Source organism: Labeo rohita, chromosome 25 (assembly GCF_022985175.1).
Source record: "Labeo rohita strain BAU-BD-2019 chromosome 25, IGBB_LRoh.1.0, whole genome shotgun sequence".
Taxonomy (NCBI): domain Eukaryota; kingdom Metazoa; phylum Chordata; class Actinopteri; order Cypriniformes; family Cyprinidae; genus Labeo; species Labeo rohita.
Genome location: NC_066893.1, coordinates 8,056,923 through 8,073,810, shown reverse-complemented (window position 1 = coordinate 8,073,810; position 16,888 = coordinate 8,056,923). Strand labels below are relative to the sequence as shown.

Genomic DNA, 16,888 nt, shown 5'->3' with positions numbered 1-16,888 from the left:
ATCTATCAATCAATCAATCAACTGTCAATTAGTATATCTATCTATCTATCTATCTGTTTTTGTCTAACTATCTTTCTGTCTATCTGTTTTTTTGTCTAACTATCTTTCCATCTATCTATCATTTGTCTATTATTATGTCTGTCTCTGTTTTTGTCTCTTTCCATCTATCTATCTATCTATCTATCTATCTATCTATCATTTGTCTATTATTGTCTATCATCTATCCATCTGTCTGTCTGTCAATCATTTGTCTATCAGTATGTCTATCTATCTATCTATCATCTCTCCATCTGCCTGTCTATCCATCAATCATTCGTCTATCAGTATGTCTACCTATGCATCTGTCTGTCTATCCATCTATCAATCATTTGTCTATCAGTATGTCTGTCTATCCATCTATCAATCTAGTCATCTGTCAGTCTGTCTTTCCATCTATCAATCATCAATCAGTATTTCTATCTAACAGTCAATCTATGTCAGTTTATCTATCTGTCCATCTATCTATCCATCTGTACATCTGTCTGTCTATCCGTCTACCAATCATTTGTCTATCAGTATGTCTGTCTGTCTATCTATCTATCTATCTAACTGGCTATCTATCTGTCTATCTATGTAAAAAGTCAAAATACAGACTTCATTAAGAACCTGTTATTTATTTTCATATTTGTAAAATATACTGCAATCCCATTAATATGAAAAAGTTACTCAGACGTAGAATGTGTTTTTACTCACAAGGACATGGATTATGCCATAGCCAAAATTATTATATAGCACTGTAATCGAAAATGATATAAAACTAGCAAACTATATTTTAAAGCAGGCATCGCTGGATATTCACTTAAGCAAATTTGGCACCATCTAAGCGCAATATGTCACTAATGAGAAAGAATAGATTTTTGTTTTGTTCCCAAATAACGATTTGTTCTATTTCATTCCCATATGCATGATGGTCCGGTATGGTCCTGGGCCTCCCCAGAGTCCCCTTAATTTAAGGAAGAAAAACAAAATAGAAAGAGAAAAAAATTAATATCAACCTTGTAATCAGAAAGAGTAAGTTGCGATCAGTACACGACCAGGACTCACTTGAGAAGTCCATGCCAGTACAAATGAGGCATGATATCAGCTTTCATGTGGTACATGACCCTGCTCTCTTTACTCTGGTCCACAGGGAAAGTCTCCAGTGGCTGCCCGTCATAATCAAATTCTGCCAGGATCACTGTGTTGTAGCTGGTAACCAGTGGGCAGGAGGTGTAGCCATCATACTGCAACACGCACACAATTTTTAGTATTTAATATTAATAATTATTATTCAATATATAATATTTTTCTTATTTTGAAAGATGACATTTTAATTGTAATTTAATTCATTTATGAATATGTGTATTATTTACATACATATGAATGTACTTGCAAATTTTTCTGCGGTTACATAAGGAAAACAGATATTTTTGGAACAGCACACAACCATTGCACTATTCTGTAATAGGCAAATGTGCGTACTATTAATATTTTCAGTATGCATAAGGACAACCATGTGACCCACAGTACCACATACTGTTCAGTATACATCACACTGAGTACCCTGTGTGGAATAACTATCTCACAATGCACTGGACTTAATTTTTCTTTTACAGCTTGACAATTGAACCAAAAAAAATATCCCTGTTTTGTATTACTACTAATACAGAAATTGTTTTTGTTAACACTACGCCCCCTGGTGGTGCATATTTGGGCAATACAGGAAATAATTTTGGAGGAGCAAACAACCTAGCACTTCTACAGTGATAAGCCACATTAATGTTTATCCTAAACATACTTACTTTCTTATCTGGCGTCTGTTTCTTCAGAATTCTGCTGACAGTTCGGTCGAGCACTGCAGACTGCGCAGCTGTAGAAGATTATAGTCACAGATGATTCCTGGTCATCTCATTTCAGTAAGACCATCTCTCATCAGCTCAGTGAATGGGAAAGTAACTACTAATTAATGGTGGGAAATGACAGAAGCAGGTTCTAGACCTGTGTGACGAGTACTGATAATTAGGTAGAAACGTTTTTTTCAGTATTTTACCTACTGCTGCTGCAGTTTTGGATGTGGGTAGATTGGTGCAGTCTCCGATACCAAATACATTGGCGTAAGTCTTATGCTGAAGGGTGTTTTTATTTACATCCAGCCAGCCGCCCTCATCGTCTAGCGAAGAGCCTTTCAGGACTGCAGGCGGTCCCATTGGAGGGGTAACGTGGATCATCTCATACTATGACCAAGATGAAGGGTATGTGAGACACTCAAACTACAGCTAACACAACTGAAGATGTTTTTTGTCTAATTGAACAATGGCTACCTTGTAAACCTCTGTCTCCCCAGGTTTGTCCAGATTCTCAAAAACGGCCTCCTGTTTGTCGGCTCTGACCTCAATGAGGTTGTGCCTGAGGTTTACGTTAAGGTCCCGCTTTTTTACGATCTCCCACAAGGCATCAGCGTATTTCTTGACCCCAAATATCACTGGTAAGGAGGTGTTGAAAACAATGTTGGCTTTGGACCTTTTTCCTGTCTAAAAAATAAACACTGTTTAAAGAATATTGTAATTTCTTTGAGTCTTATTGACACTTAAATGTACTGTGGCAGTACCCTGGTACAGTGATGGTATTCTGTGACATTTCAGTTAAAAAATATCATGCTATTACCATTTTTGGACATATATGATGAAAAACCATGATTTTAAAACAAATATGATAAAACCATGTTTTTTGGGCATATGTGGACACAAACATGTCATGGTAATACCATTTATTTTGGATATGGGTCATGGTGATACCACATTTTATGGACAGAAACAGGTAATACCATGTTTTTGGACATATATCATGGTAAAACAATATATTTTGGACATGTACAATGGTAATACCATATTTTGTGGACAGAAATAAAGGTAATACCATGGTTTGGCCATATATCATGGTGACACCATGAATTTTGGACATGTATCATAGCAATACCATGCTATGTGGACATAAATTAAGGGTACTTGTGTGTTTATTGGGCATATATCATGATGATACCATGTATTTTGGACATGTATAATGGTAATACCATGATTTTTGGACAAATATCATAATAAAACCATTTTTTATCATGGTGACACCAAGTATTTTGGACATGTATCATGACAATACCGTGTTTTCTGCACACAAACAAGTGTTATAACATGTTTTTTGGCCATATATCACGGTAATACCATTTATTTTGGATATGTACCATGGTAATGCCATACTTTATGGACAGAAACAGAGGTAATACCATGTTTTTGGACATATATAATGGTAATATCATGTTATGTGGACATACACAAGGGTACTTGATGACACATATCCAAAATAAACGGTATTACCATGACATATGTTACCATGATATCTGCACAACAAATCATGATTTTATCATGATAACTGTCCAAAAATCATGCTATTACCATTATACATGTTCAAAATAAATGGTATTACTGTGATATATGGCCAAAAAACATGTTGTAACACTTGTTTGTGTGCAGAAAACACGGTATTGTCATGATACATGTCCAAAATACTTGGTGTCACCATGATATATGCCTAAAAATATATATTCAAAAATATAGTAATAGCATGATATTTTTGTATATATTGATATATTTGTCTAAAAATCATGGTGTTACCATTATACATGTCCAAAAACATGGTGTTACTATGATATGCCCAATGAACATGCAAGTACCCTTGTTTATGTCAATATAACATGGTATTGCAATGACACATGTCCAAAATACATGGTTTTACCATGATATATGGCCAAGAACATAGTATCAGCTTTGTTTCTGTCCATAAAATATGGCATTACAATGGTACATGTACAAAATATATAGGTTTACCATAATATTTGGCCAAAAAACAAGGAATTACCACTGTTTCTGTCCAAGAAATATGGTATTACCATGGCATACATCCAAAATAAATGGAATCACCATGATATAAGGCTAAAAACATGGTATTACCCATGTTTGTGTCCACAAAACATGGTATTGTAATGATACATGTCCAAAATACTTGGTGTCACCATGATACATGCCCAAAAAACATGGGTTTATCATGATATTTGTCCAAAAATCATGGTTTTACCGTCATATTTGTCCAAAAATATAGTAATAGCATGATATTTTTTAAAGTGTATGTACATAGTACATTATATTTTTACATAAAATCATGATTGCAACCTATTTTTAGGAATTTCAATGATTAAGAATGAAACCTTTCTCAGGAAGGCATCAGAGAGGTACATGATTTTCTGAGGAGCTCCTGCACATTTGACGGGAGTGTTTGGGAAGGTGAACAACGCATTGCCCTCCTTAAAGTTCTTCAAGGCATTCCATGTCTTTTCCACAGTTTTCACAGAGTAGTTTGAACCGATTTTGGGATGTTCAAATCCTTCGGGCAGGCCCTTGATCTGTAATTAGCAGAAGGAAATCAATTGGACTGACAACTTTAAGAAGAAAATCCCATTAAACATCACACTTGAAATTGTTAATTCAGAATCATTTTTAACTCAGGGTTTAATAACCTAAAGTTATCTTGTTCCAAGTTTCACTCTGTTTGCACAGTAAAAACAGGTGCTGTTACCATTTCTGTGCATGTACAGTTTCATGTCAGGTATGACCATAAAATCCAAACACAGAACAAAGTTATAAATATTATTTAACTTAGTTATCAAGTCTGATAGACAAATGTAATTAATATTTAATTAAGATTGGAAACTAATGTGGCAATAAATGTGGTAATAAAATCACACCCACACTATGTTAATAATACAAGTACATAATTAATCAAAATATTCACTACATAGAGTAAAGTTCACATCATGCATAAGAAAGTGGAAAACTAGCAATTTAGTCTATATTAATGACATTCATAACATACCTTTTCATAATGCAACTCAAGGCCAAGTGCTACAATCAGATAATCATATGAAATCTGAAAAAAAAAGGTAACAATTACATGAGCTGGGCTGAGATTGATTTAAATAAGCGTTCCAGATCATATGGCAATTTAACAATAATAAAATGATATTCCTTCCAGTTTTGCAACATGTCCATGTTATTTCCTATCACAGGTCTTATCAGCTACGATTATTGTATAATAACACACCTTCATGATTCAATATAGTGTGCAATGTCATATTACGCAACATTACTGACGCCATAAAAAATTCCCAGCAGTTTAAAGCACTTCTCTTTTCAAAAGACACTTTTCTGTACTAATCCCATGCAAAATCCCATGCTCTTTCACAACACATTAATAGCATAATTATCAACCTAAATACCTTTTTCCCAGAATCTGTGTGGACAGTGTTGTTCTTTGGATCAAATTCGGCCACTTTGGACTTGACCCACGTTACCCCTGATGGTATGACACTCGACGTTGGCCGTCCAGAGGATGCAATACTTTTAGCCCCTGCACCAACTAACGTCCATATCGGTTGATAGTAATGCACCTGAAGTCAAAAATGCATTAGACGTAATGTTGAACATTTCTCTCATGCTCTTTGAGCCTGCATTTATTTATTAAAAAATACAGTAGAAACAGTAATATTTTGAGATATTATTACAATATGAAATTACTGTTTTCTATTTTAATATATTTTAAAATGTAATTTATTTCTTTGATGCAAAGCTACATTTTTAGCAGCTGTTACTCCAGTCTTCAGTAGACCCCAAAAATATTTGAATGACAGTGTACATGTCCATACAGTGAACATACACTAAACAGAACTTGTTAAACCTGAATCCCAGCATGTGACGTACGTGACGCCTCAAGAACAACTCGGCACAATAGGGGTCTCTTAAAGGGGCGGTTCAGCTATAAATGGTCTACTGCAGCATACCTCACTAGGCTCCACGATGGCCACGTTTTGCGCGCCGACCTTTCTTTTCATACGTGCGGCCATCGTTATGCCACCGCTCCCTCCACCGAGCACGAGAACTTTGTAGTGGTCCTTAGCGGCCAGCCTAGAGCTGGTGTGAATTTGCGAGTTAATGACAGAGAAAACTCTGCAGTACTGTCTGGACAGCAGCAGCTGTGGGTGTAACTGGCCTGCCATGGTGTGCGCTTCTGTAAGGAAACCAGAGAAGGGAAATATGTAAACAAGTTATAGTCAAAAATAATCTTTGCAACGACCACAGTGTGTAATAAAGAATGGATATACGCTGCCATTCAAAGGTTTAGCACCAGTAAGTTTTTTAATGTTTTTAAAGATTATTTTTCTGCTCATCAAGGCTGCATTTATTTGATTAAAATTACAAACAGTAATATTGTGAAATATTATTGCAATTTAAAATAGTGTTTTTTTTTTCATTTTAATCAACTTAAAAATAGAATTTATTCCTATGATGCAAAGCTGAATTTTCAGCATCATTACTCCAAACAGTATCACACGAACCTTCAGAAATCATTCTAATATGATTTTTTTAAGCCTGTGATACTTTTTTTCAGGATTCTTGATGGATCAAACATTAAAAAGAACAGCATTTATTTAAAATAGAAATATTTTGTAACAATATACAGTACACTGTATAAAAAATTCTCCAGTTTCGATTAAAAAACTTTAAGTTCAGCAGCTGCCTTGAAATTTTAAGTTAAATCAACTTAAAAGTACAAGTCATTTCAACTCACTACTATTAAATAAGTTTAAATGACTTGTACTTTTAAGTTGATTTAACTTCCGAGTTGAAATGACTTGCACTTTTAAGCTGATTTAACTTAAAATTTTAAGGCAGCTGCTAAACTTAAGTTTTTAAGTTGAAACTGGTAAAAAAAACTTTTTATAGTGTACCGTTCAGTCAGTCGATGTTTTCTTTCTTTCTGTTTTTTTAATAGAAATAAATCATTTTATACAGGAAGGATGTGTTAAATTGATAAAAAGTGATAGTAAAAACTTATATTGTTAGAAAGCCTTTTGAATAAATGCTGTTCTTATATATATAAATTAGCATATTAGAATGATTTCAGAAGGATCATGTGACACTGAAGACTGGAGTAACGGCTGATGAAAATCCGCTTTGCATCACAGAAATAAATTCTATTTTTAAGTATATTAAAATAAAAAACTGTTATTTTAAATTGCAATAATATTTCAATGGAACTTTGATGAACATAAGAGACTTAAAAATCTTAAAACATTAAAAATCGTATTGATCCCAAACTTTTGAACAGCAGTGTAGATTAAAAAAAAGCATATTTTCATTACATATTACAGTTTTTGACACAAAAAAAAAAAAAAAAATAGTTGCTACTTTTTGCAACATAGAATTGCGAGATATAAACTTCGAATTCTGACTTTTTCCTACAATCCTAGGTTTATATCTTGCAATCTGTTTTTATTTTTTCAGAATTGTGAGAAATACCATCCAAATTGATAAGAAAAACATCTGAATGTGAGATAAAAAGTTGTTATGATTGTTGTTATTGATTCGGAAACAATCTTTCATAGACTTCGACCAGACAACCTTTTGGCTAAGCTGGTTAACCACAGTTAGGCAACTAAGTTGGTTAACCGTAGTTGCTGATATTTCTGTTCGAATATTTTTATCTAAAATTAAAAAATAAAAAAAAGCGCAAACAAAGCACAGACTTCTGTGTGAACTTTTTTTAAATAAATAAAATTCCCTAAATGTATTGCTTTGTGCCACAAAAACATACATATCTCCATTCATATATAACATTTTAAATGCTATTAAACTTTAGCAAACCGCCCTTTATTGTTCCCAAAATCACAAGACTGTTGTGTAATCCACTCTACTTGCAAAACTCTAAAATTGCAACTGTACTTTCTTTTTTAAAAATGCAAAGAATAAAAATACACTCAGCTACATTTAGATCCTACACCTCTAAATATCTGTATCTACTCGCCTTCTCAGAACTGTCCTCTGCGTGTTGAGAGTCCTCCTGTGTGTTTGATGAACACTATGGTTCACTGTTACATAGTCAAGAACATACTATTATTCCTAAACAAGACATCTGAGAGTTAAACTAAAGCTGAGTCATGATACCTAGCACTTTTGTGTGGATGTAACACAAAACCTATTGAGCTGCCTACCTAGACAACAAATGTGGGCATCATTGTGTCTACCTAGACAGCATTTTTACGTCTCCAAACCTTCCTAGGCATTTTGAACACTGTCTAAACAGTCGTTTTTGCAGCCATATGCCCCAGAATGTTTTCTAGCTAGCTGGTTGTGAAGGACACTGTATTATCAATGTCAATAGAGACTCTTCTTGTTATATATCCGCAGCAATAACACATAAGCATGGAAATGCAGCTCACTACATAATACGTTTGACGCCTTCGATTTTTACTTTTACATTTAACGTTACAGTTTGCTGTATATACAGTAGGCTACATGTGCGGTCAAAATGCACATAGAGAGCCGTTTGTGTACACGATATAACAATGAATAATTCCCTCATGCACGACATAACAGCAAATCCTTACTTCGGACACATATTAAACACTGTATTCGAGTAAAATAGCGTCTTACCAGGGTCAAAGCGATGTTTGTGACAGACTTGTAGCTTGTGCAACTGCTCGTGATACAGTAGAGCTGCGGTTTGTTTTCCTGGTTCAGCCTGGTTTGACGTGTGGACTGTATTGTTGTGTCAGCAGCGCTGTGTGGTGATGCAATTTGGACGTGTCATAAATCTTTATTTAGGCTAATTAGGATTTTACAGCGCGCTATGGGTGTATTTAAGGTAGTAGATACGTACTTTGCAAGCACGTACACCACATGCATACCAAAGCTGATTTCATTCCGCCGTATTCGTCCAGAAGGTGTCGCCATTGCATTTCCCTTTCTTCAAGGCTGTATTATTATTATCAAACATTACATAATTACTGGCTGAATTACAGCACTCATTAATTTGAACACAAATAAAATAACACGGTCTCACTTAACATACTTATTCATTTAATCTCAGATAGATTAAGATTATAGATTCATTGTTATAATAAATTACCCTGTTAAAAAAACAGCCTAACAGTGCAGTGTAAAAACAGTGCAACAAGTAACAACCATGGTATTTGTAGTAAAACTGCAGTTATTCAAATAGTAATCAATACGCCAAAAAAACATGGAAGAGTGTGCGAGGCCATTTGTACATTTTATGTGCGAGACTTCCGGTCTCATTCACTTCCAGCTATTTTTAGTTGTTCAAAACTGGGTTTGCTGCTTGATATTGCAAACTATTGTGTCTTACCATTATTTTAATGTATTATCTTAATTAATAAACACAGTGGTTTGTAGTCCAAACAGTTTTATCGTTTACTACACGTTGTTTTCGTTATTGCCGGCTAATGAACTGGAAGGTTTTTCTTTCTAGATTTTTTTTTTATTAAGCAATTAGCCATGTACAAACAACGTGGCAATATCAGTACATTTTTACATTAGAATATACAGAGCAGGTGCAAGAAGAAGTAGACTACAAACACACATACATATTTATTTAAAAAAATTAAAGAAAAAATATGCAAACATAAAAGGGGCTATATGGGTTTTTCCTGTAAATCATATTCTTCTATAAAGGACAAAAGATTTAGTGCATTTTTCTTTTTCGTCACTTTGAGGGCTTTTGTAAAAGAAATAAACTCATTATAAAAGGCACAAAACGTTGGTTTCAAATGCTTTGATTTGTGTATATAAAATTTTCCCAGCAGAAGTACATTATTAACAAGAAAGTAAGAACTGGAAGTCTTGCACATTCACAGAAAACACTTACTTCCGCGTTGAAAAATAAGGTGGATAATAAAACGTGGTTATTTTTTGTAAGGGATAATAAGTCTGTACAGTTAGGCTATAGTTTTACACAAAACCAAAAAAAAGTGTTGAAATACGTTTCCAATAGTCCCTGGCTAACGCATCACACATATTATATTTTAATTACGTTGGTTTTGTATGTTATGTATAGTAAAATGTTATATTCAGTCAAACGTTTTTTTTTTATTTATTTATTTATTTTTATTTTTATTTTTTTTTAATTACTATTGTAGTCAATTATTATTATTATTATTATTATTATTGGTAATTAATTTAACGTAAGGATTTTTTTTTCCCTTTTTTCCTTTTTACATTGCATTTTTAATCGATATATTAATAAAAATCAGAATTAATTCATAAATTACATCTACATCACCGTCTATACTATTTATTATTAGTATTATTGCAGTTAATTTTTGTTATTTATTTAATTAATTTAACGTAAGGATTTTTTATTTTTATGTTTACATTGTATTATTAGGCTAATCGATAAATGAATCAAAATCACCACAGATGCTTTCATCCAAAGCGACTTACGCATGAGAATATAATATAACATATATAATATTGCAATATTTAAACATTATAGGGCTATTACTAATTTTATTATATTGTATAATATAACCAAATATATATTTCTTTAGGCTTGTTGTTTTTGCGCTGTAACCTTCCACAAACGGTCGTTTGTGCGCGTGTGTGCGTGCGCGCGCGCGCGGTTGACAGAGCTCGAGCGCGAGTGAACAGGAGGGAGATTTAGGCAACTGTCTGGGTGTTTTCTGTGTTTAATTTCTTATGGACGTGTTACTCCACCCTGTCTCCGTAACAGAGCCATAGATGAATGGATGGAGCATGTTTTCGGTGAGCGTTGTGTACTGTTTATAATGAATCGTGATGTGGTGCTGGTGAATGAGCTGTAGTGATACACCGCAGTTATGAGCGATGAGCGTTACAGCGTATATGACTGTCTGTCGGGCATGCTTGTCATTCAGTGGCATAGTATTGCCTTATTATTGCATTCTGTAGCAGATCTTATATATATAGGATGTCCGTTTATTGTAATCATCGATCTTATTTTGTATCTACTGGATGTGCCACTTAAGGTTGGCTAATTGACCACAGGCTTTCCATTATTGGGCTGTAAGGTACAACTGAGGTGACAGACGAGATTTTTTACCTTGGGTCTGACTAATTTGTCTATTTAGACATTGAAAAATGGTAATAGATAGTGCATTCTCAATGTTAATTGTAATTAAAAATATTCTAAATATAATAATGTACATAAATATCATATATATAGTTTAGATATATTAAAATAAATTATAGATTTTAATTTATTTTTTAATTTAATATTGAATTGCATTTAAAATATGTACTAGGTTGATATAGATTGATAATAGATGAGTGTATTTTCATATATATATATATATATATATATATTATATACTTTAAATGTAATATTTAATATCAGATTTAATTGCATTTAAAATATATCTGATATTTATAATATGTAACTATATAATAATAATAATAGTTGTTGTCATTATTGTTTTAAATTTAATATGTAAATTTAATATCAAATATTTATTACATGTTCTTATAACAATAATTCGGTACAAAATATGTATTCTGTTTTAAAATGTATCTATAGTGCGATATGTTGGTAATCCGTAACTATACAGCAGTAATAATAACAACAATAATAATGCAAATTATTATTAATGTATTTATATAACAATACATTTAGGTAAAAATTACTGAATATTTTATTTTATGTCAAATATTTATTTTATTTCAAATAATACTAGACCTAGTGTAATATGTCGGTTATGCATAACTATGTAATCATCCTCATCATTATTATTGTTGATATAGTAATTGTATTATTATTATTATTATTATTTAAAATGTAATTACTTATATAACACAATAAATGTAGGTAAAATTATTATTATTATTTATATTATTTGCTTTATTCAATTAAAAATTAATATATAATATGTTTAATTAATTACTATTGATTTAAATATTTTTCTTAAAATATTTCTTTCTTTGGTCTTTGTTACATATGTTGGATCTGTATTTGTTAGTCTATAATTCTGGCAAATCTCAATTTAATTCCATGGTATTTTCTTACGCTTCTTGATGTTTCTCTTTATCGACAGACAGAGAATATGAGACTATCAGTATATGAGAGTCTGTAGTCAGATTTATTTTGGTCTGTAGAGTTCTGCAGTCATGTTGGGTCAGTATGTCAGATGTCTCTACTGCTTACTTTCAATGTTGATTCCCAGTAAACCAGTGGTTCTGGAGTAGACAAAAACTGCACATTTAGGTCCCACATTTAGTCTTCCTTAATATAGTTCTGGAGCCTTTATTAATGAGCTAATGATATTTACAATATCTAGTCAGACATCTAAAGTGTGCATGGCTGGGTTCTTCCAAGTCACGTTTATTTTCAACAAACCTTCCCACACACTAAATCAGGGAAGTGTCCAACCCCTTCACGGCTACGTTCAGTATAATGTCCCACCTATAGAAGCCTTTTCTGTATTCACCGCAAATGGTTTTGTCATGCAAAGCCAGCATATGGCAGGACACTGCAGCGGGATCACCTGTGTTTACTGCAGTGTTCCCCGTGGAGAAAGCCTGTGTTCCCAGAGACCTGACGGGTTTCCTGGCTGCAGCTCCGCTGGGTCCTCATTAGGACGGTGTGGGGGAAGAGACACAGTGTGCGTCAGACATTAAAAACAGCGAGAACTGCGTGCTCCTTTAAAAGACAATTACACTGTGGTGTGTGACTCTAGCTGAACAGCTGATATGCATCGCAGTGCAAGTAAACAAGCTTTTATGAATTACATTATGGCTTTATCGGAAAGTGTTTAGTTGGGTTGTCACTGTTTGTCTGTGTCTTTGTATAAAATCACTATCAGTACAATTTTCAGATCAGCTAAATGAAATCTAGTCATTTCTGTGAGTAAGATTACATGTTGTTCAGTGGAAATGTGCTATTTGACTCACGCTTGTTTTCTTGGCATGTTTTTCAGAGAAACCCTTAGGACCCGTTGGAGATGGCCTGATGTTATGGCAATTTGGAAGAAGGACGTTCGCATTGGTTCGTACTTGGACAAATGTTTAAAAACACAAACACATATATTGACATTGCTGTTTAAAAATGTTGGTGTATTCAATTAACCCCAAATGTGAATGAATTTATTTTCATGTGCAGTATATACAATAGTATAATTGAAGTTTATTGATATGACAGTAACTTAGCAGGTTTAATTTTTTTAAATATATTTTAGATTTTAGCGTTTATTGAATTTTTTAAGTAATTGTTGAGAAAATTGTTACAGCATAGGCACAAAAACATTATTGTGACGTTATTTGCAAGACGAGCAAGTAAATTGCCATGATGCAAAAAAATCTCATGTTTAAATGCTTAAAAAAGTTTTTTTTTATTTATCTAAATCTGTTTTTATTTTACAAAAAGTACAAAAAATTGCAATTATGTATTTTTATATATTATAAATTGCATATTGTAAATTTGCAATATATACTTTTTAAATATATTTTATATTTTATATTTAACATTTATTGAAATTGTTAAATAATTATTGAGAAATGATTACAACATAAGCATAAAATATTATTGTGACATTATTTTCCAGACAAGTAAATTGCCATGATGCAAAAACTCATGTTTGTCACTGTAATTAAAAACCCTCAAAAGAATATTTTTTCATTTATGCTGATTAAATCCATTTTTATTTTATTTTATTTTTTTTAAAAAACTTACGTTATTACAGTAAAGAGAATCTAATGAAAATCACCACTGATAATGGGAATTCCAAAAAAAATTGCTTAATTGTCATGAAAATATAGTCACAAAAATACTGTAAATTTAAAATATATATACATTTAATAAAATAATATATATATTTCTATAAAATATTATGAATTTGCAGTATATACTTTTTAAATGTTTTACCTTTTATATTTAACATTTATTGAACTTTCCTTAAATAATCGTTGAGAAATTATTACAACATAAGCATAAAAATATTATTGTCACATTATTTTAAAGACAAGTAAATTGTAATGATGATGCAGAAAAATCTCATTTATCACTGTAATTAAAAACAAATCTTAAAAGTATGATTTTTAAAATTTATGCTGATTAAATCAGTTTTTATTGTATTAAAACAATACATTATTACAGTAAAAAATTATGCTGATTAAATCAGTTTTTATTTTTTTTATATATATTACATTATCAGAGTAATGAGAATCTCACAAAAATCACCATTAAGAATAATGGAAATTCCAGAAAAAAAAAATACAAATAAAAATTTGCTTAATTGTCATGATAATGTAGTCAGAATACAAAAAAACTAAATGAAATACAAACAAAATTTAATTATGTATTTTTTATATATTATAACTTATACAGTATAAATTTGCAATATATACTTTTAAATTTTATTTTATTTTTTTTTTATTATATATTTAAAATTTATGGAACTTTTTAAAGTAATTATTTAGAAATTATTACAATATAAGCATAAAATTATTGACATTATTTTCAAGACAAGTAAATTGCCATGATGGCAAAAAAAAAACCTTAGGGTTTTCACCTGATTAAATCATCTTTTAATTTAATTTTAATTTTATTTAATTTAATTTTATTTAATTTAATTTTATTTTATTTTAAAATATGACGTTGGAGCAATTAGAATCTAATGAAAGTCACGACTGAGAATAACAAGTACATTTGCAATATACTTTTTTTTTCTTCTCATTTGGGGTGAAATATGATGTTTTCTCTTGGGCAGTTACTTCTCTTCAACAGTAATTGATACCCAGTCACATGATCAACCATAGACACCACAAACAACCACATAATTACAGCGTTTTGCTGTTCAGCAGACCAGATTCTGCTGAACAAAAGACTTGCTCTCTTAATCCATTCTGAAGTTGTACATTTAATGTTTATTGTTCGCTCCAGCATTCAACGACGCCATGTGTTTGAGCCGAGGTCTTCTGCTCTTCTCAGGTCTTGTTGCCTAGAAACCTTGATGACACCCTCCTTGTGTGATTGTTGCTGCTGCTCTCACACATAAACAAATCAAACTGGTTTCAATCCTCAGAAATAGTTAATTAGTGCCTTAAAAAGAAGAAACAGTTTGTATTGCCTTCATGTGACATCACTCCATTGTTGCTTTATACTCTCATCTCCTGGTCCATAGAGATAAAGCAGACGCTTTGCTGCTATAGGGATGCTGACGTGAAGTGCACTACGTATTTGTGTGTGTGATTATGGGTAGGAAAAGGTAACAGATCCGCCAGTGACGTATGGTTTTGCCTATTTGACCTTGCGTAAACCACAGATCGTTTCTTGCCCTTGGGCGGCAGAGGCAGTTCAGTATTTTATCTTTTTAAAAACATGATCTGGGCAACTGGATGGAGATCACTTACACGCTAGTGCTCATAACTGAGGGGACATGAGCGTGAGACCTGCAGGTATTTTTATTTTGTGTTAAGCTTTGCTGTTGTAATACGTTATGTTGAAAGTGAGAAGTTGGCTGTGTTATAAGATTGTTGCCTGACTGTTGACTTTCTTTGTCAGTGTTTAAGTGGTCAAGTACAAACACGCCTCCACGTATTAGTCACAGAGGTCATTTAAGCATTTTGTGGATGCTTTTTGTACTGTAACACTTGTACTGTAATTTCCGTAATTGCTGAAATGTTTGTCAAGAAGCCTTTGTGCAAAGTCAAAAGAAGGAAACTATCTTCGACTGTTACAGATTAACTATGTGACTTCAGTCTATGACATGCTAATGTACTCTTTGCTCTTATTGGAATTAAAAATAAACATTTAGCAGATGTGCGCATTTAATTTACAGCCTCTTTCAGGAAAATGTACCAAAAACATTGATGATTCATCTTGCATTTTCAATTTTTAATTTCAATTTTACACTTGTAGTGTACACTGTAAAAAAACAAAAAACACAATTTGTTGAGTCAACTTAAAATTATTTGTTACCCTGCTGCCATAAAATTTTAAGTTCACTCAACTAAAATAAGTTTAGTCAACTTGAAATGTTTAGTTGTACTAAGTACTAACTTAGATATTTGTGTTTGCTAAACTTAACAGATGGGTAAGTAACCCAGCTGCCTTAAAATTTTAAGTTGAATCAACTCAAATATCTAAGTTGTCACTTAGTATAATTTAACATTTCTAGTTGAATAAACTTTTTTTTGAGTTGACTGAACCTAAAATTGTAAGGCAGCCAGGTAACAAATTATTCTAAGTTGCCCCAACAAATTGTTTTTTACAGTGTACACTGTAAAAAATAAAAAAACACAATTTGTTGACTCAGCTTAAAATAATTTGTTACCCTGCTGCCTTAAAATTTTAAGTTCACTCAACTAAAATAAGTTTAGTCAACTTGAAATGTTAAGTTGTACTAAGTACTAACTTAGATATTTGTGTTTGCTAAACTTAACAGATGGGTAAGTAACCCAGCTGCCTTAAAATTTTAAGTTGATACAAATCAAATATCTAAGTTGTCACTTAGTATAATTTAACATTTCAAGTTGAATAAAATTTTTTTGAGTTGACTGAATTTAAAATTTTAAGGCAGCCAGGTTACAAATTATTTTAAGTTGACTCAACAAATTCTTTTTTACAGTGTACATGCACAGACAGATTATATATATATATATATATATAATGGCCCAGTGGCGCTATATGTCAGTGCACGGTGCATCTTGATTTTGTTTGCGCTAATTAATTTGTCCACAAGGTGGCAACATTGGATGTTGTTTTACAACTGAAAAAGCAAATGAGATGGACAGCAAACAAGTACTGGAGACGTTTTATCAGTCTGAATAATTCTGGAGAGAAATAGCACAGATAGTGTGATGTGTCGAGGGCCTGTGTTCGCTCACACTATCACTTTAAGTATATATTGTAAGGATATGTGTTTAGCTGTACGCAAACACTGCAGCCAAAACTGTACTTTAGTTTCAGCGTAAATACTTAGCATATGCACACATAT

The 16,888-nt window shown here is 32.3% G+C and overlaps 2 protein-coding genes across 5 annotated transcripts in view; one reads left to right on the top strand and one right to left on the bottom strand.

The window, feature by feature from the left end:
- Positions 1-637: 637 nt before the first annotated feature.
- Positions 638-8,824, bottom strand: sqor (sulfide quinone oxidoreductase). 3 transcript variants are annotated; one of them, XM_051100326.1, is made up of 11 exons: positions 8,782-8,800; positions 8,556-8,682; positions 5,903-6,129; positions 5,342-5,512; positions 4,939-4,992; positions 4,274-4,468; positions 2,340-2,549; positions 2,069-2,252; positions 1,821-1,888; positions 1,084-1,262; positions 638-982 (listed from the first exon to the last, which is right to left on the bottom strand). In XM_051100326.1, exons 3-11 carry the CDS (start codon positions 6,116-6,118, stop codon positions 925-927), a joined length of 1,335 nt encoding a protein of 444 aa, XP_050956283.1. In that variant the 5' UTR covers positions 6,119-6,129; positions 8,556-8,682; positions 8,782-8,800; the 3' UTR covers positions 638-924. The 3 variants fall into 3 exon arrangements, with proteins under 3 accessions (XP_050956283.1, XP_050956282.1, XP_050956284.1); XM_051100325.1 differs by having other exon boundaries at positions 8,556-8,824; XM_051100327.1 differs by lacking the exons at positions 8,556-8,682; positions 8,782-8,800 and adding an exon at positions 7,927-8,030.
- A 1,717-nt stretch (positions 8,825-10,541) lies between these two features.
- Positions 10,542-16,888, top strand: part of atp8b4 (ATPase phospholipid transporting 8B4) — a 50,102-nt gene continuing 43,755 nt past the window's right edge. Inside the window, exons 1-2 of one of the 2 annotated variants that reach the window (XM_051099316.1) lie at positions 10,542-10,685; positions 12,872-12,939. In XM_051099316.1, the coding sequence (XP_050955273.1) occupies positions 10,666-10,685; positions 12,872-12,939 (88 nt within the window). In that variant the 5' untranslated portion in view covers positions 10,542-10,665. The remainder of the gene's footprint in view (positions 10,686-12,871; positions 12,940-16,888) is intronic. The other variant, XM_051099317.1, reaches the window with a different exon arrangement.

What these genes read in the sequence shown, in the direction of transcription:
- sqor (XM_051100325.1), bottom strand. Translation starts at nt 6,118, where the DNA reads ATGGCAGGCCAGTTACACCCACAGCTGCTGCTGTCCAGACAGTACTGC. An exon ending in CAAAACTGCAGCAGCAGTAG is followed by an intron (nt 1,889 to 2,068) that starts GTAAAATACTGA and finishes AATCTTCTACAG; the next exon opens with CTGCGCAGTCTGCAGTGCTC. An exon ending in AACAGACGCCAGATAAGAAA is followed by an intron (nt 1,263 to 1,820) that starts GTAAGTATGTTT and finishes TGCGTGTTGCAG; the next exon opens with TATGATGGCTACACCTCCTG.